Source organism: Jaculus jaculus, chromosome 10, assembly GCF_020740685.1.
Source record: "Jaculus jaculus isolate mJacJac1 chromosome 10, mJacJac1.mat.Y.cur, whole genome shotgun sequence".
Classification (NCBI taxonomy): domain Eukaryota; kingdom Metazoa; phylum Chordata; class Mammalia; order Rodentia; family Dipodidae; genus Jaculus; species Jaculus jaculus.
In genome coordinates, this window is record NC_059111.1 from 99,002,155 (window position 1) to 99,029,527 (window position 27,373).

General features: G+C 47.4%; 1 protein-coding gene across 1 annotated transcript in view; it reads right to left on the reverse strand.

The window, feature by feature from the left end:
* Nucleotides 1-21,790, reverse strand: part of Creb3l2 (cAMP responsive element binding protein 3 like 2) — a 138,668-nt gene extending 116,878 nt beyond the window's left edge. The window contains exon 1 of the mRNA XM_004661182.3: nucleotides 21,309-21,790. Within this exon, the coding sequence (XP_004661239.1) occupies nucleotides 21,309-21,410 (102 nt within the window). The 5' untranslated portion in view covers nucleotides 21,411-21,790. The remainder of the gene's footprint in view (nucleotides 1-21,308) is intronic.
* Nucleotides 21,791-27,373: the final 5,583 nt, after the last annotated feature.

Consider the following 27,373-nt stretch of genomic DNA (forward strand, 5'->3'; position numbering starts at 1 on the left):
CAGAGCCACCCTGCCGGGAAGCCCATGAGGACAGCAGCAAAGTCGCAAGATGGATTTGTCATCAGCAGCAGCACCACCTGGACCACTCCATGACATATTTACAGTTCCCACTCCTCTCATTTCACGTTAATACCTTCCTGACTATAACACAGTTGTCCAGAAAAGCTATTTACATTAGAAAAAGAAAGCTGGTGATTTCAGTGTCCAGTAATAGACTGTTGTTTCAGGGGATGGCAGACATATGAAACAGCCATCCCCTTCTTGTCCCCTCTTGTAACATGAAGAATGCTAACACCTGCCATCTACCTCCCCCAACAAAACTCACAAAGAATTTCAGTTCCCCAGAAGCGGGTGCCTGAAAAACTGAAGTGTGCATTCAGTCACCAAGTCATGGCACGGTTTCAAGGGGAGCCAAAGAAACGCTCTCTCGGCTTCTTCATTCCTTAAAAGTCTTTTAACAACTAAACCAGAATGCCTGGGTCCTAGAGTCCTTACTCATTTTTCCCCCTCAAGTTCAGAATTCAGCAACAGTTTTGTTCTTATACCTGTCTGAAACTACTGGAGGGGAAACACAGAGGATGGGTGGAAAGCAGGCTCAGCCGGTATGTAGTTTGAATGTATGTCCCCCATAGACTCAGGTGGTTTTTTTTAAAAATATTTTTATTTTATTTGTTTGCGAGAGAGAGGGGGAGAGAGAATGGGTACACCAGGGCCTCCAGCCACTGCAAACAAATTCCAGATGCTTGCTTCCCCTTGTGCATCTGGCTTACGTGGGTCCTGGAGAATCGAACCGGGATCCTTTGGCTTTGCAGGCAAATGCCTTAACCGCTAAGCCATCTCTCCAGCCCCAAGACTCAGGTGTTTTACTGAAGCTTATTACACCTTGGGTCTACAGCCACCTGGCTAGAGGAGGTGTCACTGTGGGAAGATCTTGGGGTCCAGCCCTAAGGTATGTTTGGAGGTGGGTCTGACTTCCAGCCCAAAGGTGTGCAGAAAGATCTGAGCTCTGCCTGGGTCCCTGCTGCTGGGTTTGTGTTGGCTGCTCCTGATGTTCACTGGCGGGGGCTGGTTTTCCTCTCTGCTCCGGTGCATGGAAGCAGCTTCTTGCGCTGCTGACGGACCTTCCCCTGGATCCGTAGGCTTGAAATAAACCCCCTAAGCTGTGACAGGTGTGGATGTTCATCCCAGCAACGCGGCGCTGTCTGCAACAGTTGGTGAAGTGCCTGCAGGAGGACCTGAGTTCGGTACCGAGTAACTGTGTAAAATGCCAGGCACGGGCTGGGGAGATGGCTCGTTGGTCAAAGGCTCTGATTTGAAAAGCCGGCTGGGTCAGGTTTGATTCCCCAGCGCCCACACAAAGTCAGATGCAAATAGTGACACAAACACCCAGCATTCGTTTGCAGCCGCAAGAGACCCTGAAGCACCCCCCCCCACCCCCACCACCAAACACCCGCCTCTATCACATCCTCCAAGGCTCGGGGACCGTTGTGGAGGAGGAGGTGGAAGGAACATAAAGCCAAAGGAAAGGGAGGACTGCGCACGATGCTGTCTTCCCGACATAAAGTGGCCTTGATATTGATGACCTCACGGTGGCTGACACCACCTACGTAAGACCTGTGTAACAGGAGAAAAACAAAACAGTGACGTGGCTGTAACCTTCTTGTTGTTGGAACAAAACACCTGACCAAAAGCAGCTGATGGGAGGAAAGGTTTATTTTTACTTATAAACTCAAGGGGAAGCTTCATGGTGGCAGAGAAAAATGTGGCATGAGCTGAGGCTGGACATCTCCTCCTGAACAACATCAGGTGGACAACAGCAACAGGAGAGTGTGCCAAACACTGGCAAAGGGAAGCTGGCTATGACACCCATAAGCCCGCTCTCAATAACACGCTCCCTCCAGCAAGGCTCCAATTCCCAAACTGCCATCAGTTGGGGACCAAGCATTCAGAACGCATGCGTTTCCAGGGGGATAGCTTACTCAGACTACCACAGATGACACCATGATAGAAATAAAGAGTCTAATTGGGCTGGGTGTGGTAGCACACGCTTTTAATCTCAGCACTCAGGAGGCAGAGGTAGGAGGATCACCGTGAATTCAATGCCACCCCGAGACTACATAGTGAATTCCAGGTCAGCCTTGGCTAGAGTGAGACCCGACCTCGAAAGACCAAAAAAAAGTATTTCCCCGTGAGGTCCAGTCCCTTTGTAAAAGACAATGTCTAGTGAGTAAGTCATCTGTGTGTGGAAAGGAAAAGGAAAACATTTTTAACTCTTCAATAGCTTTCTGCAGGAATCTATAGGTCAGCATCTGAGTGTCTAAATATGAGTTTGTCAAGATGAAAGAAAAACAGACCATGCACACGCATACACACACACACACACACACACACACACACACACAGAGAGAGAGAGAGAGAGAGAGAGACAGACAGACAGACAGACAGACAGACATACACATCTCTCCAGCCCTAAAAATATTTTTAAAAGTATGAATGTGATACAGGATCTCTTTGTCTTGGCTTGTTAGACCTCAGAAACTAACTCAACCCTCGTGGACTAGATTAAGACAATGGGGCTAATTCCAGTTCCTCACAGGGTCCATTCCAGAAACTCTGGGCTGTCTGGAAGCAGGACTTTCCTCTCCAAACACCTCCGTCTTCAGTCCCTGTGAGGCCTGATCTCAGGTCAGGAATAACTTTTCCTCTTGTCCCCAGTCCTCATGTGCCTGGAGGCCCAGGGCCAGGAAAGGAACATCTGGGGATCCAGTGACGCTGAAAGCGAGGAGAAAAGCAGGCAGGGGCTGGCAAGGAGCAGGCATGAGGCCAGCCGTGACCTCTCCATAGGCCCTGACTGCTTGGAGCCATATTTCCTCTGAAGCCAGTCATTTATTTTCGTTCCTCCTACAGGTTGTTCTGAGTACAAAGCCATCTGGCCCTCCTATTATTTCATATAAAACTGGAACCAATTGCTTTGGGTTTTTTTTTTTCCCTTCTTCTTCTATTTTTCTTTCTTTTGTTTTACCTTGTTTTGTTTTTGTCTTGTGACGTGGTCTCAGATAACCCAGTCTGGCCTCCAACTCCCTATGACCTGAAACTGGCCTTGATCCTCTTGCCTCTAGCCCCTAAATTCTGAGGTGGCAAGCATGTGCCATCTCACCTGGCTTTCTCTATTTTCCTACCACGTGAGCATTGTTGACAGCTCTGTGATTAAACTCATTTTTGTCATGGGTAGATCCACCTAACACTTTCTCAATGGAAGACTGATAAGTAAAGAAGGAAAATGGATCCTTTTCTGGCAAATTTCAGCACTCATAGGTACAAGTCTGGGACCACTGTTTCACATACCCCAGAGCCTAGAAACCACATATGACACATGAACAAATCACCAAGTCAGCCGGATGTGGTGGCGCACGCCTTTAATCCCAGCACTTGGGAGGCAGAGGTAGGAGGATCGCCATGAGTTCGAGGCCACCCTGAGACTCCATAGTGAATTCCAGGTCAGCCTGGGCTAGAGTGAGACCCTACCTTGAAAAACCAAAAAAAAAAAAAAAAATCACAAAGTCCCTGCTAACTAGAAGGACATCCAAGGACAGATGGACTCAATCAGGACAGAAGAATGAAGAAAGGACCCTCAAAAAACCACAGAGGCGCCAAGGACATTGCCAAGGCTACTAACAGGACCAGCAGTAACCTTTTTAGGAATTGCGGCAGTGTTGTGTGTGAGACACAAACCTGGTCCATTTGGTCCCAGTGTTTTCCGCAGCCTCGACTCTCTCCCGGACACAGTTCTCCTGCCTGGACACAGTGCCGCATGCCTTGGCCACAGGTGCTACTGCCAGAAAGTCCCTGACTGCAGGGATGTAAATAGAGCCACACAGTCCATCCTCAGAGTGCCTGTCACACTGACAAGCCCGCACGACCGTCCTTATCCTGCCCACTCTCGGCATAGCTCCCCTCTGTGGGGTCCTGGGATAGAAGTTTCCTCACCTTCTCTCCCATTCTTTCTGAGCCCTACTTGCCCATTCCTCTTCTGGGCCCCTGTGGCCTCACCCTTTCCCTGCCACCCCTTCCCCTGGCCTGGGCTTGTCTGTGCTATTACGTAGGGACTTGTGGCTCCGCTTTGACCAGTCACAGCACCCACACAGCTACATCTCAAGTTTCTCCCCGGAACTCCAGACCCAAGTTCCCAAAGGCCTTTGTGGACATCACGCATGATATGTCCCGCAAATACATCAGTTACCACGTCTGAAACTGAACTCATTGTCTTCCCCACCACGACTCATTCACTCTCAAACATGTCTAGATCAAAGGCACCAGCCTGGCCAACTCAGAGCAGGGCATCTCCCGTACCCCACCTCCTCCCCTAAGCACCCCCAGCCACCAAGTCTCCAAGTCCAGCTGTTAATCTTCCTGCATTCACAGCGCTTCCCTGGGGCTTCCGGCCTCACGGTGTCTTGCCGTAATGTCACTGGTAGCCAGCGGATCATCTCGCTACCATCGATTCTGCCCTGTGATGTCTCTCCAACTCTCCAAACGCTTCCTTTCCACGCTACATTTCTGCTTCTGCATTTCTCTTATTAAAAGCGTCTCTTGGGCTGGAGAAGATGTCTTGGTGGTTAAGGCGTTTGCCTGCAAAGCCGAAGGACCTAGGTTCGATCCCCCAGGGCCCATGTTAGCCAGATGCACAAGGGGGTGCATGCATCTGGAGTTCATTTGCAGTGGCTAGAGGCCCTGGTGAGCCCATTTTCTCTCTCTCCCCCACCTCTTTCTCTGTCTCTCCCCCCCCTATATATGTATGTATGTATGTATGTATGTATGTATGTATGTATGTATATATATATTTTTTAAAGCCTCTCACACTATGCTTGCAAAAGAATGTGCAAACTTATCATGACCTTGGATTATCTCCCATCATTCCCCAAGGAGCACCTTTGCTCAAACTATGTAAAGATACTTAGGACACTAGCCGTCGTGGTGGTCTGTACCTATAACTTCCAGCCCTTGACAGGCTAAAGCACAAATATCTCAAAACTGAGGCCCCTATGAGGTCCCTATATGAAAAGCTAGTTGGGGCCCGCAGAGTCAACCATTGCTCTTCACGCATTTTTACTGTGTGCACACCAACCCGAGTCCTTGTTTGTATGTTAATGCCCACGTGCGCTGTGAAGCGCTCCCCCGATCTCAGCCTCTCATTGTTTGTCCAGCATCCTCTGTGCTGCAGAAATCCCTTGAACACAGCTCTACTTACAAAACATGTTCCAGGTATTTTTGCTTGTTTATTTAATTTATTTATTTGAGAGCAAAAGACCAAGAGAGAAAGAGGCAGAGAGAGAAAGAGAGAGAGAATGGATGTGCCAGGGCCTCCAGCCACTGCCAATGAACTCCAGACGCATGCATCTGGCTAACATGGGTCCTGGAGAATTGAGCCTCGAACCAGGGTCCTTAGGCTTCACAGGCAAGCGCTTAACCGCTAAGCCGTCTCTCCAGCCCTATGCCAGGTATTTGATGCCCTGTAATCTGAAGACTACTTGACTGCCCGCCCTCCTTCCCCGCCGGACTGAGAGCAACGTGGTCAGGAGTAGATATCCGCCTACCTACAGCGGGCGCAGGCTTAGCAAAGCGGTCCTGAAACTAGAGGAAGGGCCAGTTGGGGAGCAAGCTTCCCCAGGATGCACAGTCAGGAAGTGAGGAAGGAGGGAGTCCAGGGTTGAACCTCTAAAAGGCTCTGGTTGGTGGCTTTGGTGTAACTGGCCAGTGAGACGGCACTTAGCACTTTCAGCACAAACCCCGTTCCCTCCAAGTTGTCTGAAAACATCTCCCTATCAGCTTGAATCTGCAAGCTCTCTCTCAGCCAAAAGGAATTTCCCTTCACACAAAAACTACTCAGACATTTCAAGATATGAAATGCCAAGAACCAGGATTTTCCACTCAGACAACTAGGAAACTGGATTGTTTTGCCCCAGACCTTGTTTTATTTGCCAAGAAGTCTGAAAAGGCTTCCCCCGCCCCCACCCACAATGTGAAAAGAAAAATATTTCCTACCTTGCTGTTTTTCCACTCTTTATTTTATCTAGGCTTACACAAGGTTTTTAAGTCAGAAGGTGGATTTTATGTTACAAAATACAAAGTCAGGCAGGTGTAGTAACATATTCATGCAATCCTAGCACTCAGGTGACTGAGGCAGAAAGAACCTAAGTTTGAGGCCAGTCTGACCTGTATAGGGAGACACTACGTCACGCGTACACATACACACACACACACCCCATACCTGACAACATTGTCTAAATTAAGTATACATCCTTAATTGAATGTTGTTGTAGGGCTGGAGAGATGGCTTAGCAGTTAAGACGCTTGCCTGCAAAGCCAAAGGATCCAGGTTCAATTCCCCAGGACCGACATAAACCAGATGCACAAAATGGTGCATGTGTCTGAAGTTCGTCTGCAGTGGCTGATGACCCTGGCGTGCCCATTCTCTCTCCATTTCTCTGCCTTTCTCCCTCTCTCTCTCTCTCTCTCAAATAAATAAATAAGATAAAATTTTAAAAATAAATATTACATGTTGTTATTAGTTCAAATAGCCTAGCCATTTTAATTAAAGTGTGCAGCAGATACTGTTAAAAATGTATTGTTAAGTTGTCATATAAAATAATGTTAAAGATGAGAGGCTTTAGCCCAGTATGGTCTCATGCCTATAATTCCAATACTCAGGAGGCCACTGTGGGCTATATAGTGAGTTCAGGCTAGCTTAAGCTATGGAGAACTTATTGGGGAAAAAAAAAAAAAAAAGATGGGAGGCTAGTGGTAAGAGCCTATGACATGAACTACAAAGAGTACTTTGGCCCATTTAATACAAGTGCAGAGGTTTCCAGTTGGATAAACTGACTCACTCTGGGGCAATATGAAGTAACTTGTCCTACGATGGTAAGTTTACACATCAGAATGCTTAAGTCCCCGCCAAAAAACCTCTCCTAAGATCTATCTAGGACAGATACTTCTGGCAAGTGGGCATGGAGATTTGAACACTCCGTGGTAACTCCTTTGAATTCTTTAGGAAAAAAAAATTAGGGCTACAGAGATGACTCAGTGGTTATAGGCACTTGTGTGCAAAGCCTGATGCCCCGGGTTCCATTTACCCATATAAAGCCAGATGTACAAAGTGGTGCAGGCATCGGGAGTACATTTGCAGTGACTAGAGGCCCTGGTACTCCCATTCCTTCTCTCTCTCTCTCTCTCTCTCTCATTCGGTCTCTCTTTTATAAAAAGAAAGAAGGAAGGAAGGAAGGAAGGAAGGAAGGAAGGAAGGAAGGAAGGAAGGAAGGAAGGAAGGAAGGAAGGAAGGAAAGAAGGAGCTGGACGTGGTGGCGCACGCCTTTAATCCCAGCACTCAGGAGGCAGAGGTAGGAGGATCGCCGTGAGTTCGAAGCCACCCTGAGACTCCATAGTGAATTCCAGATCAGCCTGGGCTAGAGTGAGACCCTATGTCGAAAAACCAAAAAAATAAAACTTTTAAAAATATATATATTTTAAAATCGAAGTTCTTTAACAACGTCAGGAAACTTTAGATAAATAAGACTATACCAGAGGAGAGCAATTCAAAATCAGACAATGTAACATAGGGTGACTATGACCCGGAGACACGGAGGGGACGGATCTAAGGTCTATGCCACCCGCAACCTCTGCCAAGCGTTTCCCCAGCCAAAGTGTAAGCAGAAGTCCAGACAAAACACAGGCCGCATGTGGTGGGTGACGCTGAATCCAGCAGCAGTTGTGTCCCAGCAATGACCCGCGAGTCAGTTCATCCTGGGTTTACACCGTGGGACTTCTGAGTCACCGAACATCCCCCGAGATAAACAGGCTGCAGTGATAGCAGGGATCAAAGTCTTCCCAGCAAGTTCTAGAGCAGACCCAAGTGTTCCCCAGCCACAGCGGTCATGCTGCTACGGGGGACCCAGCAGGATCTTAGGTCATACTCCAAAGATCTCCTCTCCTTCAATATCAACACTGAGGGCGACGGGAGAGGTGGGGACTGCAGGCAGAGAAGAAAGCCGAGGAACAAACGCTCAAACGCTGCACGGGCAGCAAGGAAGCCACGGACAGAGAGGAAACTCAGCTGCTCAGAGCGCCTCGGGAGCCACAGCAAAAGAGAGATCCAGGTCAAGTGTGATGTCACACACCTGGAATTGGAAAACTCAAGAGGCCAAGGCAGAAGGACAGTAAATGTGACAAGGCACAAAAATCCAGTTTATAAAAATATATTAACAGAAGTCATCAATGCCACCAAGTTTATGCACTTTTTATTTATTTATTTAGCCTTTTGAGATAGGGTCTCACCCTAGCCCAGGATGACCTGGAACTCACTCTGTAGCCCAGGCTGGCCTCGAACTCACAGCAATCCTCCTACCTCAGCTTCCTGAGTGCTGGGATCAAAGGCTTCCAATTTTTTCAGAATGATTCCATATCAAGAACCTATCATAATCTCTGAGCTTCCTGCACTTGTGGAAAAAAAGGCAAGGCCATTTGGAACTTTATTTTTTTTTCTTTCTTTCTTTTTTTTTTATTTTTTTAATTTTTATTAACATTTTCCATGATTATAAAATATATCCCATGGTAATTCCCTCCCTCCCCACCCCCACACTTTCCCGTTTGAAATTCCATTCTCCATCATATTACCTCCCCATTACAATCATTGTAATTACATATATGCAATATCAACCTATTAAGTATCCTCCTCCCTTCCTTTCTCCACCCTTTATGTCTCCTTTTCAACTTACTGGCCTCGGCTACTAAGTATTTTCATTCTCACGCAGAAGCCCAGTCATCTGTGGCTAGGATCCACATATGAGAGAACATGTGGCGCTTGGCTTTCTGGGCCTGGGTTACCTGACTTAGTATAATACTTTCCAGGTCCATCCATTTTTCTGCAAATTTCATAACTTCATTTTTCTTTACCGCTGAGTAGAACTCCATTGTATAAATGTACCACATCTTCATTATCCACTCATCTGTTGAGGGACATCTAGGCTGGTTCCATTTCCATTTGGAACTTTATTTGGAAGGGCCAGAAACTGTGTAGTGGTCAAGGAGGAGGAATAAGCTCAAAAACAGTGAATCTCAGCCGGGCGTGGTGGCGCACGCCTTTAATCACAGCACGCGGGAGGCAGGGTAGGAGGATTGCCAAGAGTTCGAGGCCATCCTGACAGCACATAGAGAATTCCAGGTCAGCCTGAGCTAGTGTGAGACCCTTCCTCGAAAAAACAAAAAACAACAACAACAACAAAAAAGATGGTGAGTCTCATTTCCTTTCCCGGGGACACGGAGCATAGAGAGTACCCCTTATTCAGCTCAGCATTCCACTGACAACTCCGATGCCCTCCAGCCACAGGCCTCAACAGAACCAAACACCCAGCAAAGGCCCAGGGCCATCTGCTTCAAGTTAGAGCCCGGCCTGGCTGCAGCAGGCAAGTGAGGCTATGCACAGTCAGCCTCCTCAGTGTTGGAACAGCCTTATGAGAGTGGGAAATAGCTCCTTTGAAAGGGGCATTCAGGGCTGGAGGGATGGCTTAGCGGTCAAGGCACATGCCTGCGAAGCCAAAGGACCCAGGTTCAATTCTCCAAGTCCCACATAAGCCAGATGCACATGGTGGCAAATGTGTCTGGAGTTCGTTTGCAGTAGCTAGAGGCCCTGAAGCACCCATATATCCCCCCCCACACTTGTCTCTAATAAATAAATAAAAATAAATCTTTTTTTAAAGGGGGGGTATTCAGCTTTAGGCTTGCCGTGGACCTCAAAACAAATCATGCTCGTCTTGCATGGAAAGCAAGATTACTAGCTACTTGCGGCCGTGGTATTTGACCCTGATGCCGAGCCCAGATAATGTACTCAGTGAATGTCAGTGAATGAGAATATAGGCTCCTCAGCCCTCGGACGCACCTCACATGCAGCTCACAGGCCCGTCCTGACACTCCAGTCCTCCTCCACTTGGGTAATGCTAGCACAGCTGAAAACCACCCTTAGAATGTTGCAAGGGGTATCATTTTTTTTTTTCTTCTAAGGGCTAATTATTGTGGGTGTTAAAATACTTTCTAGTAAGCAGAGCATGGTGGTGCACACCTTTAATCCCAGTGCTCGGGAGGCAGAGATGGGAGGATCGCCATGAGTTCGAGGCCACCCTGAGACTCCATAGTGAATTCCAGGTCAGCCTGGGCCAGACAAGATCCTACCTTGAGAAAAAAAAACAAAAACTTTCTAGTGACTAGCCCACCTTTGAGGCAAAAGAGGCTTATCCTTGTTAATCAAACATACTTTTTGACTATGGGGGAACAAAAATGTCAATTCATCTTACTACAGTTGGTCCGAGTTTCTGATGTCTCTTTCATCCCTAAATTCTTCATCTAAGCCATGACCATCAATCCCACACACTTTTCCACTTCCTCATTTAGAAGTGTTCACATGAGAAGCTGGGTGTGGTTGTGCATGCCTTTATAACCCCAGCAGTCTGGAGGCTGAGGTAGGAGAATCTCTTAGTTCAAGGCCATCCTGGACTACAGAATGAGTTCAAAGTAAATCTGGTCTAGAATAAGGCCATGCTTCAATAGATAAATAAGTCAACGTTTGTCCCCTGAGGAAATGGCTCAGTGGTTAAAGATGCTTGCTTTTTAAGTCTACCAGCCTGAGTTCAATTCCCCAATACTCACACAAAGTGGGATACAGGGCTGGAGGGATGGCTTAGCAGTTAAGGCATTTACCTGAGAAGTCAAAGGACCCCAGGACCCACCGTTAGACAGATGCACAAGGGGGCGCTCACAACTGGACTTCATTTGTAGTGGATGGAGGCCCTGAAGTGACCATTCTCTCTCCGTCTCTCTCCCTCCCTCTCTCTCCCTCTTTCTCTTTCAAATAAATAAAAATAAAATATTAAAAAAAAAAAAGTGGGATACAATGTGGCACTTGCTCTGTGATCCAAACATGCCTAGGACAGTGATCATGGACCAGCTAGTCTAATATTCATTTACGGTGACAAGAGACCCTGTCTCAAACAAAGGGAGCGCAGACACCCTGATGTCCCCTGACATCCACATATGTGCCATGGCACACACACCCATATGCACACAAACCCACCCACGCACACAATAAAAATAAATAAATAAAACTTTGTAAAGGCTGGAAAGATGGCTTAATGGTTAAAGTACTTGCCTACAAAGCCTAAGGACCCAGGTTTGACTCCCCAGAATCTGCATAAACCAGATGCATATGTTAGCACATAGAGGCCCTAGTGCATCCATTCTCTCTCTATCTACCTGCCACTTTCTCTCTCTCCCTCTCTCCCTCTCTCTCTCTCTCAAATAAAGAAATAGAATATAATTTTTTTTAATTTTTATTTATTTATTTGAGAGTGACAGAGAAAGAGGCAGAGAGAGAGAGGGAGGGAGAGAGAATGGGCACACCAGGGCCTCCAGCCACTGCAAACAAACTCCAGATGCATGTGCCCCTTGTGCATCTGGCTAACGTAGGTCCAGAGGAATTGAGCCTCGAACCTGGGTCCTTAGGCTTCCCAGGCAAGCACTTAACCACTAAGCCATCTCTCCAGCCCCAAAATAATAATTTTTAAAAAGAAATTTTCATATGACCCAATCTTTACCATTAAACTTCTAAATCAGCTGGTGGACTACTAAGAAAAGTTCCCCCATCCCTCAAAAAGGGACACAAGCAAGAAACAATTTCTCTTCTTCCTCTCTGAATGTGACACTTCCAACTCCTAAGTCTCCATGCCTCTAGCAAGGACAGAGAAACTAAGGCCCATGGGGACAACCAGGAGCTAGCGAATCATCCAAATAAGGATGCTTTTGCAACGTAAGGTAATAACTAAGCAATCTAAATCAGCTGACCCTGTAGCTGCTCCCATTGTGATGCATGCCAGTCATTAATCTAGCTGCAGAGCCTCATTTCTCCTCCAAGACAATGTCACAGCAGAGATCATTTCCCCAAAAAAATTATAATTCAAGAGATCTTTTGGGAGGGAGGGCAAACATAAAACTCTGTTCTGTCCTCCAAACTTTCAGGACATTACTTTTGCCTGCCTTTTCCCAACTCATGTTACCACCATGGAAACAATTTGAGAAATGGAAAAAGAATGGACCAAAGATACTCGTGGGCTGGAGAGATGGCCTAGTGGTTAAGGTGTATGCCTGTGAAGCCTAAGGACCCAGGTTCAATTCCCCAGGACCCACATAAACCAGATGCACAAGGGGCACATGTGTCTGGAGTTTGTCTGCAGTGGCTATAGACCATGGCATGCCCATTCTCCCTGTCTCTCCCCTCCTCCCCCGCCCCTCTCCTTGCAAATAAATAAATAAAAATTAGAAAAAGCCGGGTGTGGGCTGTTGGGATGGCTTAGCAGTTAAGGCGCTTGCCTGCAAAACCAGAGGACCCAGGTTCGATTCCCCAGAACCCATGTCAGCCAGATGCACATTGGGGCACATGCGTCTGGAGTTCGTTCGCAATGGCTGGAGGCCCTGTCGCGCCCATTCTCTTTCTCTCTCTCTCTCTCTCTCTCTCTCTCTCTCTCTCTCTCTCTCAAATTCTCTGACAAATAAATAAAAATAAAATATATTAAAAAAAAAAAAGAAAAGAAAAAGCCGGGTGTGATGGCACACACCTTTAATCCCAGCACTTGGGAGGTAGAGGCAGGAGGATCGTGGTGAATTCAAGGCCACCCTGAGTTTACACAGTGCATTCTAGGTCAGCCTGGGCTAGAGTAATACCCTACCTCGAAAAAATAAAGAAGGATAAAAAAAAAAGAGGGAGAAAAATGTTCATTGAAAGGGATGTGGGGAAGGGGTAACAAGCAAGAGACAGCGCAGGCAGGGGATTATGATTAAAATCCATTATGTAAATATAAAAAATATCAATAAAAACAAGATATAAAAATTGTGTATGGAATAACAAAGCAGTACATGTCCACAGGGTTAACCCCTTAAGCAAGCCTTCCTGATATATTAAAACTTGTAGTGTAAGTGTATCAAATCTTTTCTGATGGCAAAATCTCAAGAGGACCAGTTGGAAAAAAAAAAAAAAAAGAGCATCGCAGTGAGCACTTGGAGCTGGAGAAAGGGAAGGCAAGGGCACAAAGGCGTAAAAAGGTCAAACCAGGGCCTTGAAGCCCAACTCTTATTCACAGTTTGGCTTCTGCTAGAACTCGGGGCTAGTTCAGCTGGCTGAGGTCAGGTGACCCAAAGCGCTGGTCTCTCAGCCAATGAGGAGCCAAGCCCTCCATCTGTGGGAACATCAAAGCCAAACCTTCAATATCCCCTTGGAACTGGGTCGGTTTCTGGGCTCTGCAGGCAGGAAGCAGCAGCCCTGTGAGATGAGCCAAGTCGGCGCGAGTGAAATGAGGAAGCCAGATGCTATCCTTGGGGACACCAGCGGACTCGACGCGCCTTTAACTCCCTGCCTACCACTGCCTGGGACCAGCCGTTGCACTTCAGGAACTCCAGGCCAGATATCCAGTTTGAACTGTGTTAACCTCCACACGATTTTACAGAAAACTGGCTTTGCCTGGAGTCTCCACTGAAAGCTAAGCAGAACTTCTGTAGTCACCTTGACAAAGGCCATTTCCTATGCTTCCCATTCTAAATGAGCAATACTCACTACAGAAACTGAGGGAATCTTCATTTTTCAGATGGAATTTCACAAATATAAAGGAGTTGGGCTGGGGGGGGGGGGATGGCTTAGCAGTTAAGGCACTTGCTTACAAAGCCAAAGGACCTCGGTTCGATTCACCAGGACCCACGTAAGCCAGATGAACAAGGTGGAACGTGCATCTGGAGTTCGTTCGCAGTGGCTGGAAGCCCTGGCGTGCCCATTCTTCCCCTCTCTCAAATAAATAGATAAAACTAAAATATTTTTTAAAAAAGAAATATATAGATAGGAAAGAGGGAAAGTGACCGAGATCACAAGGTTCATCATTTCCAAATCCACTGTCTCCCTTCACCCTGGGACTGAACCCTTTTCTACCATGCAGCAGTGCCAGTCCTGAAGCCTTCATGCCAGGTCTGCAGCCATGTGGGCGACAGTGCATCTGAAGGCAGCTCTGACGTCTCCTTTGCCCCTAAGGACACTCAGGTGAAATTCACTATTTACTTCTAGTCTAGGTTTCGACAAGTCCACTTTACCCCTAATCCCTTGAGTTTTAAAATTGTGATTTTTTTTTTCTCCTGAATTATGTGATTATGTGTGTGTGTGAGAGAGAGAGAAAGAGCCAGCATGTGCATTTTATAGAATGTATGTGGAGGTTAGAGGGCAACCCTGGGTACTGATCATTAACTCCAGCTTACTTGAGGGAGGGTCACTTGTTGCTCACCACTGTGTTGGCCAAACTGGCTGGCCCACTAGCTTCCAGAAGATTCTCCTAACTCCATCTCCCATCTTGCCATCGGCACGCTGGGATATCAGACATTCATAGTCTCTCAATCTGGCTTTATCTGGGTTCAAGGGTTCCAAGCTCGGGTACCCAGGCTTGCACGGCAAACACTTTATCCACTGAGCTATCTCCACAACCATTTTTTCTGTTTATTTTATTTTGTTTTTAAATTTTTATTTATTTATTTATTTATTTATTTATTTATTTATTTGAGAGCGACAGACACAGAGAGAAAGACAGATAGAGGGAGAGAGAGAATGGGCGCGCCAGGGCTTCCAGCCTCTGCAAACGAACTCCAGACGCGTGCGCCCCCTTGTGCATCTGGCTAACGTGGGACCTGGGGAACCGAGCCTCGAACCGGGGTCCTTAGGCTTCACAGGCAAGCGCTTAACCGCTAAGCCATCTCTCCAGCCCTTTATTTTGTTTTTAAAGGCTCACTATGTAGCCCAGGCTAACCCGGAACCTGCTCAGTAGCCAGGTCAACTTTGAACCCACGGTGTTCCTACCTTACCCTCTCAAGTGCTAGGGTTACAGGTGTGCAATACCACACCAAGCACTTCCTAAGCACATCTGGGAGGTGAAAATTTGAATGGTACCAAATGCTATGGGGTGTTGCTAGGCTGTCTTCTCTCTCCTGATCCCAGAACTCTAAATGCCTTTACAGGAAACAATGAGTTACCCCCCTTTTTTTTCCTGGATTTTCCGAGGTAGGGTTTCATTCTAGTCCAGGCTGACCTGGAAATCATGCACTATGTAGGCTCAGGGTGGCCTCAAACTCACGGCGATCCTCGTACCTCTGCCTCCCAACTGCTGGGATTAAAGGCGTGTGCCACCACACCCGGCTCAAGTTACCCATTTTTTGACCATCCCTCCAGAACACAGTGTGTCTATAATAAAAGTTACAGATTATTTTGCTCTTTAAATTGCAAAAGCCCACAGAGAATCCCCTACAATGTAATTTGTGCGCAATCTTATAGTAACAGCATGAACATTAGGAATGTCCAACACCCAGGCATGTCTGCAGAGGGGGTTAAGGAAGGTGTCTTCACTGATATCCAACCCTGAGAGACAACTCCTCACTTTTAGATCAGCCATCTTTTCTTTTTTCTTTTTTTCTTTGGTTTGTCCAGGTAGAGTTTCGCTCTAGCCCAGGCTGACAAGGAATTCACTATGTCATCTCAGAGTATTCTCAAACTCACAGTGATCCCCCTCCCTCTGCCTCCTGAGAGCTGGGATTAAAGGCGTGCGTCACCACACCCAGCTCAGCCACGTTCTCTTTTACCTTCGCTCCTGTCTGGAAGCAAGAACTAGTCACTGAGTTAAAAGTAAAATGTTATTCCAGCATCTGAGAGGCCCCTTTGTTTTCAGTGCTATGCGAGAAACCGGGGTCCCATGAGCTGCACCCTCATCCTGAAAACGTTCTTAGACCTCAAGAAAAAGCCCATAGCTTTAGCAATGCAAGTCTGTATCTGTCTTCTCCATGTGTTTTGCTGTTTTGTAGACTTTCAACCTGTCTTCTCTAAGCCTTGGGCCTTCTGGACCAAGAAGTCTTTGTACCTCATCAAATGAGAAAAGCATCGCTCCTGACAGCTCACAGGAAGCATCTGAGAGACATTATAAAATTCCATCCTGAGGCAGCTTGAACATTCTCTATTTCTGAAATATATTATGTGACAAGTTTGTTAAAAAAAAAAGGAGCATTAACAATCAGGCTCATGGACAACCAGATCCCGACTTAGCACAATGAATGTGATAAGCAAAACAGACTTGGTGGCTGCCATTGTCTGCCCCAGTGAAACATTAGCTGCTCTGGGGCTCAGCAGTTTCTGTAAACCTATCATTTTCTCTCTACTTCTTAGGCACAGCCTTCTCCTCACATCAGCATTCTTCGGCCTATAGCATGATAGATGAGAACGCCAGCTTTGGAGCCAGGTACATCTGGGTTTGAATCCTGACTGGATTGCTAACTGGCTGTGGTACCTGAGGCAATGTACGTAAACAAATCAAACCTCCTCTTTCTTATATGTAAAATGAGACTGTCAGAAAATAGTAAAAATGAGCTTGAGGCTGGGAAGGTGGCTCAGCGCTGAGAAGCACTTGCTTTCAAAGCTTTCTACCCGAGGCTCAATTCTCCAGCCACCCACAAAAAGTTAGACAGACGCTTGTTTGAAGCAGCAAGAGACCCTGGCGTGCTCATACACACTACATTACACACATACACACATACACAAACACGCGTGCATGCACGTGCAAATAAAAAATCAAAAATTTGGAATCATGGGGACTGGAGATATTTCTCAGTGGTTAAAGGCACTTGTTTGCAAAGTCTGATGGTCTGGGTTCAGTTCCCCAGTACCCACATAAAACCAAATGCACAAAGTGGCACATGCGTCTGGAGTTCATTTGCAGTGGAAGACACCCTGACATGCCCTTGCTCATTCTCATTCTCTCTCCCTCCCTCCCTCTCTTGCACATAAATAAAATATTTTTATTAAATATTTTTGTTAATTTTTACTTATTTGTTTGAGAGCAACAGAGACAGAAAGAGGCAGATAGAGAGACAGAGAGAATGGGCGTGCCAGGGCCTCCAGCCACTGCAAACGAACTCCAGATGCATGCATCTCCTTGTGCATCTGGCTAACCTGGGTCCTGGGGAATCAAGCCTCAAACCGGGGTCCTTAGGCTTCACAGGTAAGTGCTTAACCGCTAAGCCATCTCTCCAGGCCAAATAAAATATTTTTTAAAATAAAAAAAAAATTAAAGGTATCCTCCACTGGGTCAAGAAGAGGAAAAATGGCATAATTTTGGTAAAGCACTATACATGATGCCTTTCAGCAGAAGCTGTGACATTCATTTGTGGGAACCCACACAAAATGAAGATGTGGGGTCCCTATCCAAAAATGATTAAGAATTTTAAGATGGTAACAGCACTGCAAGGGGCTGGAGAGATGGCTTAGCAGTTAAGGCGTGTGCCTGTAAAGCCGAAGGACCTCAGTTCAATTCCTCAAGACCCACGTAATCCAGATTCACAAGGAGGCGCATGCATCTGGAGTTCGTTTGCAGTGGCTGAAGGCCCTGGTAGGCCCATTCTTTCTCTCCCTCTCTCTTCCCCTGCCTTGTTTTCATTCTCAAATAAGTAAATAAAACTAAAACATTTTTAAAAAGTACTGCATCCATCTAAGGGTGGCGCCTATAGGGTTAACAGGAGAACAGGAGCAGGACAGGCAGAAGGCCCACTCTGTTGGGATAGACTATAACTATCACCATCTCTTACTTACACTTGTTTTTTTGTTTGTTGTGAGGTAGGGTCTGACTCTAGCTCAGACTGACCTGGAATTCACTATGTAGTCTCAGGGTGGCCTCGAACTCACAGGGATCCTCCTACCTCTGCCTCCCAAGTGCTGGGATTAAAGGCGGGCACCACCACGCCCGGCTACTTACACTTTATTAACTCCCCGTTCCCGGCCAACTGGCTCCCAGGTTCTCCTCTCCTCATATAACAAAGCCTAACGCACCCAACTTGGAATATGTCACTGGGTCATTCCAGAAATGGTCACTGGCACCTTGGAAGTAACCTGAGTTTACAAGGAAAATGACTCCCCAAGCAGGGGACTCTAGAGCAGAAGATGGTATTTGTGCCAGGTGGTGGGGCAGGGAGGGCATCTTCTGAGGGCCAGCCTTGGCCTGGCCTTTTCCTCCTGCTGAGCTGACAGTCCCACTCAAGCCCCTCAGGACAGGCTGACCTGACCCTCCTTTCCACAGCACACCCTGCCCTTCCTCTTCCCTTCAGCCTCTGCCCACGTTCCACTTTTTCTCTTTCCACAGCACTTGACATGTCTAACATTCTCTGTTACGTTCATCCCTGATTGTTTTTCCCATGCATTTGCACACACTCACACACACAATGTAACCTGCACAGGGTCTGAAATCTGGGTGTGCTTTTGTTCATGGATGTGCTCCAAGTGCTTAGAATAATGCTTGATACGCTGAAGATATTTAATAAGTATCACTGAAGGCATAATAAAATCAGACCATCAGGCCAGGCATGGTGGTGCACGCCTGTAATCCCAGCACTCAGGAGGCAGAGGTAGGAGGATTGCCGTGAGTTCAAGGCCACCCTGAGATGACAGAGTTAATTCCAGGTCAGCCTGGACCAGAATGAGACCCTACCTCGATAAACCAAAAAAAAAAAAAAAAAATCAGACCATCATTTCGTCCATAGGCAGATTGAGCTGGAGGCCAGGCCAGCACCCATCATGAACAAATGGCTCTAGAGCTGAAGAGATGGCTTCATGGTTAAAGTGCTTGCCTGAGAAACCTAAGAACACAGGTTCGATTTCCCAGTGCCCACATAAGACGTGGTGGTACATGAGTCTGAAGTTCATTTGCGGTGTCTAGAGGCCCCATTGAGCCCATTCTCATTCTCTCTCTCGCTCACCAGTAAACAAGTAAATAAAAATCAACTATTAAAAAACAGAGCTCTGTACCCAGCAGAGTTCAAGAAAAAAAAAGATGGGAGAGGTACTTATTTTGAAATCACTACCAGGCCCCCTCGGGTTAAAGGTATATCATCCAATTGTCTATGCCTCTCTCAGCATTAATTCATATACATATACACATACATACATACATACGTTCACATACACTTATTAATGACTTGTAACAATGAGGAGTGGCATTTTATGAGGGAGCTGTTCAGAAGTGAGACACCTGTCTGAAGAACACAATAGCCATTTTAGAGAGAGGATTAGCGGAAAAATAATCCCCCATTACTTGGTCTACCACAATGACACAGAAAATCTGAGCTGTTACTATGAAAAGGAAGGCAAGGTGTCTACCCTTGAACCTGCACATAAAGGTTCTAGAGCGAGGTCAAGTTCTGTCTCCTGGAGTCCATGCCCATCCCAGGTAGCACCTCAGGGCCAGCCTGTGCTCTTACAATGCTTAGTCCCTGCCTAGCCGTGTGGGTTCCACGCATAATCCTTTCCACGGGATGAAAGCCCCCAATCTGTGGCCCTGAAGCTACTGGGTGACACTGACATCATTATGTTTAAGAAAGAGAAGAGCTGTGCTCCACACAGGGCTGAGATGGAGCACCTACCAGTGGAAACATCTAGAGCCCCCCCCCCCCAATAATCATTAGACATCTGTGGGCCCTGCAAGCTCCAGGTTCTTCCTAGAGGGCAGGAAGCACATTTGGGCTGCTGATCCAAAGACAGTCCACATGGCCTCCTTGGGACAGACGGATTCCGGGCTCGGTGGTGAGCAAAGGCCCGATCAACAGATAGCTGGGCTCTAGCTCAACATCTGGCTTTTACCCGGCAACATCCCTCGCAACCATGCAAATGTCAGCCCTCCCCTCCCCACCCAAACCCACCCTGCCACCTATTTGCGGTGTTGGGCACCACAAATGCTTCAGTGGGGATCAGCAGGGAGGCCCCAGACCTTTTCTCAGTCAGCCAGCGGCAAATGCCGAAGAGGTGGAGCCTGCAGGGCCCTGTTTCGCAAGTTTCAAATATCCTGGTGCTGACCCCATTAACAGCACAGAGAAGGGAAAGCGGCCCACTGTCTCCTTTCCTCGTTAGCGATGCTCTCCTCCTCTCCCTCCCTCCTTCCTTCCCTTCCTCTCTCTCATTGCTAGAACTTTTAGTAGATCTTGAACAAAGTCCTACTATCAGGGCTGGCTATCAGAAACAAAGCTTCCCTTTGCAGATTTAATATTTTAAAAAAAAACAAAACCCGCAAGTGACAACTTAAAATGCCATGCTCATACCCTGACAGCTGGATCTCCTAACAGGTCTCAGAGGCACCTAGGGATACAAGGAACTGATGAGCTGTCCCACCACCCTCCCCGCCCCCCAAAGTCTTCCTGAAATATGCAGCTGCCTCAGATTTTCCTACTCCTCCCCTGCTCTTTCCTCTGAATAGGGAGGAAGCAAGCCGACTTCTTGGCTATATAGTTTAGGCAGACAAATAAAGCGGCCTTCCTCCCAATGCGTGGAAGGCTTTACAACGCATAAGCATTTTTAAAAAAAAAAAAAAGATATAAATAGGAATGTGAAGAGACGCAAAAGGAGAGGGAGACGGTATGATGGAGATGGAAAGAAAGGGCTACATTAGCTAGTCCAGTTTCTTAAAACCCTTCCCACAAAAATCACCACGACTAGCTTAGTCGGAGGTATTCTCTAAAGACACACACACACACACACACACACACACACACACACACACACACGCAACGCTCCGGCGATACTGTACCGTTAGCAAGAGGAAACGGTGCGACCGGCAGGAAAAATCATACGAATTGTCATAGAAACCACAAGTGTCATCCCCTTAAGAAAGTTTAAAAGCGGGCTGAAGGGATTTGCTTAGCGGTTAAGGCGCTTGCTTGCCTGCAAAGCAGAAGGACCCGGGTTTGATTCCCCGGGACCCACGAAAAGCCAGATGCACACGAGCACCTGGAGTCTGTTTGCAGAGGCTGGATGCCCTGGCGTGCCCATTCTCTCTGTCTCTCTCAAATAAATAAATTCTTTTTAAAAAAAAAAAAAGTTTTTTAAAGCCCCAACCGGGCCCCTTCACCTGCTCGGATAGAAACACTACTGTTATCCCTAAACCCGGCCATGCCCTCTCTGTTTGTCTGTCTGTGTCTGTCTGTCTGTCTGCCTGTCTCTGTCTGTCTGTCTGTCTGTCTGTCTGTCTGTCTGTCTCTCTCTCTCTCTCTCTCTCTCTCTCTCTCTCTCTCTCTCTCTCTCGCAGAGACCGCCTCTCCTGCCCCCGTCCCCCGGTTTCCCCCAGCTGTTCCTCGGGTGACACCACCCCACCCCGCTCCCCACCTTCCAGGCCCCCACCCCACCCACCCCCCGCCCGCGCGGGCCCCGGAGTCCTCACCGTGTGGTACATGAGGGCGTCGGTGTCCCCGGGCTCTGACAGCTCGCTCAGCTTGCGGTCCCACTGCAGGACGCCCTGCTCCCCGCTCTCCAGCACCTCCATGGCCGGGATGCTCGGGCTGGCGGGGAGCCGGCGGGGCCGCCTGTGTCCGCGCGTGGGTGTGGGTGTGGGTGTGCGTGCGTGCGGGCGTGCGCGCGCGCGCGGGTGGGTGTGCGAGGTGTCTTATGCACTCGGGCTGGAGCCCCAGAGAGACACCGCTCCCGCCCCGTGAAGTCGGAGATCCAGAGCAACCACCCTCCCCGGGGGGCTGAGGATGAGGGCCAGCCGCGCTGGGGCTCCGATCGGAGGCTGCAGCGATTAAGTCGGCACGTGCATCCAACACGGAGAGGAGAGACCAGCTCGCGTGCGGAGAAAACGAACGAGACAAAACAAAAACCCTCGCCCGCCGCGAGCCCACTTCCCACTACTGCTCCAGAGAAACTTTTTTAACCCTCCCCGGAGCTGCCCAGCCGCCGCTCCCCGAGACTCAGAGGCGACCAAACCTCCTCCCAAGACGCTGGCCAATCGGATGCCAGGATCGCCTAGCTAGAGCCAATCGGAAGTCTAGCTCTTAGTCATGTCCCGCCCCGGCCGGGGCAGAGCCGCGGGAAGTCTCCTCCCAGACGCCGGAATGTGGGAGGGCAGCACCCCAGACGTCACTGGGGAACACCTCCTGCCCCGGCGCGCCCGCGGACCAATGGGGTGCCCGGGCCTGGAAGTGATGGACTGCGGCGTAGACCAATGAGACGGGGGGGATCCGGGCGGGACAGCAAATCAAATAGAGACAAGAATACATTTAATAAGAGAGGGCGGGAGAGGGCGGGGGAGCTCGGGCCCTGCCCAGAGGAGCCCCGGTTTTTAGCTCGCGTCTGTCTGCACGAAAGTACAGTTGCTTCTGGCAGAACTTTCAGAAACCGTGCCTATTTAAGTGCTGTGCACAGCTATTTCCAAGTGACTAGTACCAGGTGCGCATGAATTTGTGTTATCACAGTTCTAACGAACTGTCCTTGCTTGTCTTTTACATGGTTTTTTTTTTTTATGTTTAAGAGATTATTATTATTTTTTAAATTCACTTAATGGGCACTAAGAACCGATAACGTACTTTGCAAATTCTAGAACAGTGAGCCAAAGGGCTTCATGTTTTTACTGCTTTTGTTTTGTGTTCTGTTTTTGTTCAGGGTTTCATGTAGCCCAGGCTGAGTGTCCCAACTCTCTCTGCGGCTGAGGCTGGCCTTAAACTCATGATCTCCCTGCCACCGCGTCTCAAGTGCGGGGATTAAAGGCATGATGCATGCCTGCCTCCAAGTTTTTATTTTAGTGAAGGAGTCAGGCAATAAACAGGAAATAAATAAATAAATGTAATATAAGTTCTGCAAAGTGGTAATTACTATGAAGAAAAATCAAAGCAGGATAAGAGATTGGGCAGAGGGTTGCTATTTCAGGTACTGGTTGGGGAAATTCTTTCTGGGTGTGTGATAGTTGAGGGCTGTCTGAATGAAATGAGCTTCAAGAAAAGCAGGTATTCCGTGGCTGGCCGGAAGAGACGCCTCACAGGGAGCCTACCTGGATTAGAGGAGAGAGGCCTTCTGGAAGGGAATTTTCTCCCAGCTTTGTGATTTTTTTTTTCCCCTTTCTCCTTTCTGATTGCTCCTTTTAAGGAGCAAGGCCTCAGTTGGCTAGCTTCTGCCCATCTTTGGTGTGAAGAAGGCTTTGGGGCCCCAGATGCTTCTTTCAATGGTACATTCTGGTGGCAGGTATTGCTTTGTCCCTTTGAAAGACAATCGTGTTGGGGACAGTCAAATGTCTGGGAACGTCAGGTTGTCTTTAAGCAGCAGGGTTTTTTTTATTATTATTATTTGAATGGGGAAGAGAATGGGGGCGTCAGGGTCTGTAGCCACTGCAAAGGAGCTCCGGAGGAATGTGCCACCTTGTGCATCTGGCTTACATTGGGAATTGAACCTGGGTCCCTTAGGCTTCGCAGGCAAGTACCTCAACCACTAAGCTATCTCTCTAGCCCAAGCAGCTGTTTTTTCATGTGAACTATTCTGTCTGGCCTGGGGTCTTAGTGCTTCAGTGGAAACTGTGAACACACACCTTCCTGACTGAAAACAGCCTCAGTTTTCTCTTAGACCCTTGGTTCTTCTTTCCACCTGTTAGCCTCTGTCAGTACATCCTTTCCATTAATCACCCTTTCCACATTTAAAGGTCTATTTGTTTTCACATAGCATTCAACACAAGGTTAGAAATATGTACACTCTCCTTAGTACAGGAGCACAAACGTTTCTCTGTCAAACATACCTTGGGAAAGTCTGTTTCTGGTTATGCCCCTTGGAGGTAAGCAGCTTCTAAGATGGCCTTCAGTGATCCCCCTCACTCCTGGGGCCTGTACTCTTGGATACAACCCTCTTCTTGAATAAGGACAAAAGTGAGGAGACATGACAAACGTTCTGATTTCTGACACATTTCTTCCTCTCTTGCTAGTCTGCTCTGAGGAATGCCAGCTGGCCATGTTGTAAGCTGCATCATGGAAGGAACAAAGTAGAGAAGAAGTGAGGGATGTGTCCAGCCACCAGCCAATAAGGAGCAACCATGAGCAAGTGAGTGTGCTAACAACCATGGAAGTGGGCCCTTCCCTAGGTGAGCCTTCAGGTGACTATAGTTCCAGCCAGTACTGTGACCATCACCTCTGAGAGACCCTGAGCCACAATACCCGGCTGAGCCATGCTCAGATTACTGGCCCCAGGTTCTTTGAGGTGACAAATATGAGACTTTCTTTTGTAAAAATAGGTAACGTAGGGCTGGAGAGATTGCATAGTAGTTAAGAGACTTGCCTGCAAAGCCAAGGGACCCGGGTTCGATTCCCCAGGACCCATGTAAGCCAGATGCACAAGGTGGTGCATGATTCTGGAGTTCGTTTCCAGCAGCTGGAGGCCTTAGCATGCCCATTCATCCCCCTCTCTGCCTCTTTCAAATGAATAAATAAAAATAAAATATTTTTTTTTTAATTTGAGAGCAACAGACAGAGAGAGAAAGAGGCAGATAGAGAGAGAGAGAATGGGCGCGCCAGGGCCTCCAGCCACTGCGAAGGAACTCCAGACACATGCACCCCATTGTGTATCTGGCTAACGTGAGTCCTGGGGAATCGAGCCTTGAACTGGGGTCTTTAGGCTTCACAGGCAAGCGCTTAACCACTAAGCCATCTCTCCAGCCCTAAAATATTATTTTTAAAAAAGGTAACATACAATGATTGAGATGGGGAGGTAATATGATGGAGAATGGAATTTCAAAGGGGAAAGGGGGGGGGAGGGTATTACCATGGGATTTTTTTTTTATAATCATGGAAAATGTTAATAAAGAAATTTTTTAAAAGGTAACATAACATGGTTCTTGGCACCCTGCATGGCTTGGTTAAGTGCATCTGTACCCCAAAACCAGCAGCATCACAATTTCCCAAGGTGAGTTTCTTCAGCCACCTTTGTTTTATACAGGGCTTTCCTGTTGAGACTTCTCACCATCCATCTTCCTGTTTTGCATCTTGAGTATTAAAGTCTTTCTCTTTGCCCCTCATTCTCAGGATTTGGCAATGCAGTTGAGTCTTGTGTCCAGCTTCCTTCTCTAGTATCTGTTATCCATAGGTAAATAGCACCTGCGTGACTAGAAGTCATACTTAGCCAAAACTAAAATCAGATACATGAGCCAGTAAGATATTTTTCTGATTTTCCCCCCATGATATTATGTATAATCTCTCCCTGTGCCAACCTACTCATAGTTTTTCTCTCTATGTTTTCTCAACCTTCCTCTAAATTATTAAGACAAGTCAGAACCCTATTTCTTTCATTAAGAAAGTTTTCTACTTAGAAATATGTTCTTCAAATGTCTGGAGTTCCCCAGATATTTAACCAGTATTTAAGGATAGACTAATGTAATAGCTTGTTTTTGTTTGTTTGTTGGCTAGTCACAGAGCGTACGGATGAGTGGAGCTGGTTTTGAAGGTGGATTCCACTTTCATGATGTGGAGATTTATCAAGTGCCCTTGATAAAAACCAGCTCCACTCATCCGTATGCTCTGTGACTAGCCAACAAGCAAACAAAAATAAATAAATAAATAAATAAGGTTCTGAGGCTAGAGAGATGCCGCAGTTGTTAAAGGCACTTGCTTGCAGAGTTTGTTGGTTCAGGTTCAGTTCCTTAGGACCCATGTAAAGCCAGCCACATAAGGTGGCCCATGTGTCTGGAGTTCATGTGCAGTGGCAAGAGGCCCTGGTGCACCTATATGCACACTCTCTTTCCTCTGTCTCTCAAAAAAATAAATATTTTTTAAGAATGAAATAAGGTTCTGGATTGTCATCATTTACTTTTTCTAGATCAATGCTCAGGGGAGAAAAACAAGCGAGACCATCTTCATTTCAGATATGAAAGCCCCAACAGCAAGAAGATACATTCCGGTCTGGCATTTCTCAAGCGTTTCTGCAGTGGGGGCAGTCAGTACCACAGCGGCCAAGGAAACTGAAAATGATGATGGTCAGAAACGTGTGGGCGTTTCTTCCTCTGCTGGCATCTTCCAAGGGGATTCACTCCAGCCAGTCCTGACGTGGAGAGTGTTCATTGGCAAACCTGTTACCTTCGTTACTCAGAGACACAGAAAGAAAACAAGGCCAACCTAAACCAAGATGAAAATACTATACAAAATAATGAGGCAAAGGAAAAGCATCCTTGGAGCCAAATCCCAACTCGGGTACAGGAAGCCACCCTCAAAGGACTGATCTTCCCAAGTGAACCTGTGGGGCAGGGGTGAGTCTGATAAAAATTTGTCTCACGGGAAGGGGAAGGGTTGGGGGGTAGGGTGGGGGACAGGCAAAAGCAGGTGTCCTGGGACTGCCGCTAGAAAGTACGGCACAGTAGACGGCTTGCAACCACACGTTCAGAGTCAGAGAATGAGCTGGACCAAACGCCTCCTGACAGGCTGGGCAGGTCTTCCCTGGTCTCCTGTTAATGCCAGCGGTGTGCCTGGGCTCCATCCCGCCTCCAGCGTCGTGTGCATCCTCCTCCCCCCACGTGCCCGGGTCTTCACGTGGCAACCTCTTTGCGGTGTACCTCTCTCTCCTCTGTAGGGTGAGTTTCTCTTATCTAATGCCACATGCAGTGAGTCTATTTCTAAATAAAGTCCATGCTGAGGAACTGGGAAGTTAGAACTTTAACCTCTTTGGGGGGCATACTTCAACCAAGATGCCTTTAACATTACTCACCCCAAAGCACTAAGGGCAAGAACGTCCCTTTCTTGGCCATTTTGCAGACCTGAAGTGTATTTCTTTGATTCTATGAGAACATCGTTATAGCCAAGAGAAAGAGAACGTGCCTCCTTATACTAGGTTTTAACGTCCTTGTCATTGCTCTGTAGGGTGTAGGCCACTTTCCTCTTCTTTTTCCTTTGTTCGTGTTCAGTCAAGGGTTCAACTCGGCAACACCCAGTGCTCCAAGAACAGCCCCTTATCTTCCAGATTCAAACCCTTTGTGATCGCACAATCAGCTTTGCATTTTTGATTCCTTTTGTCCTTTTAGTGTAACAGACCTTTCCTGTAGCAAACCATGTCTCATTCCAGAACACTGTTTTATTTGGGGTGGGGGGGGGCTACAGGGGTTTGTTGTTGTTTTTGAGGTAGGGTCTCACTCTAGCACAAGCTGACCTGGAACTCACTCTGTACTCCTAGGCTGGCCTTGAACTCATGGCGATCCTCCTACGTCCGCCTCCCCATTGCAGGGATTATAGGTGTGCGCCACCACGCCCAGCTCAGAAAGTTTGTAATGAATTCTAGGTATATGTCTGTCTGCTCCTCTTACTTTCTACCATCTTTAGAGAATTTCTTTTCTTTTAACCCTTTTCTTTAGAATGCTTGGCTCTTCCTCTTTTCATTCTTCTTGTTTTAATTGTTTTGTTTTGTTTTGTTTCATTAAAATAGGGTCTTGTGAAGTTGTCCAGACTGACCAGAAATCCCTGGATTTCTCTCTTCCTGCCTCAGCCACCTGAG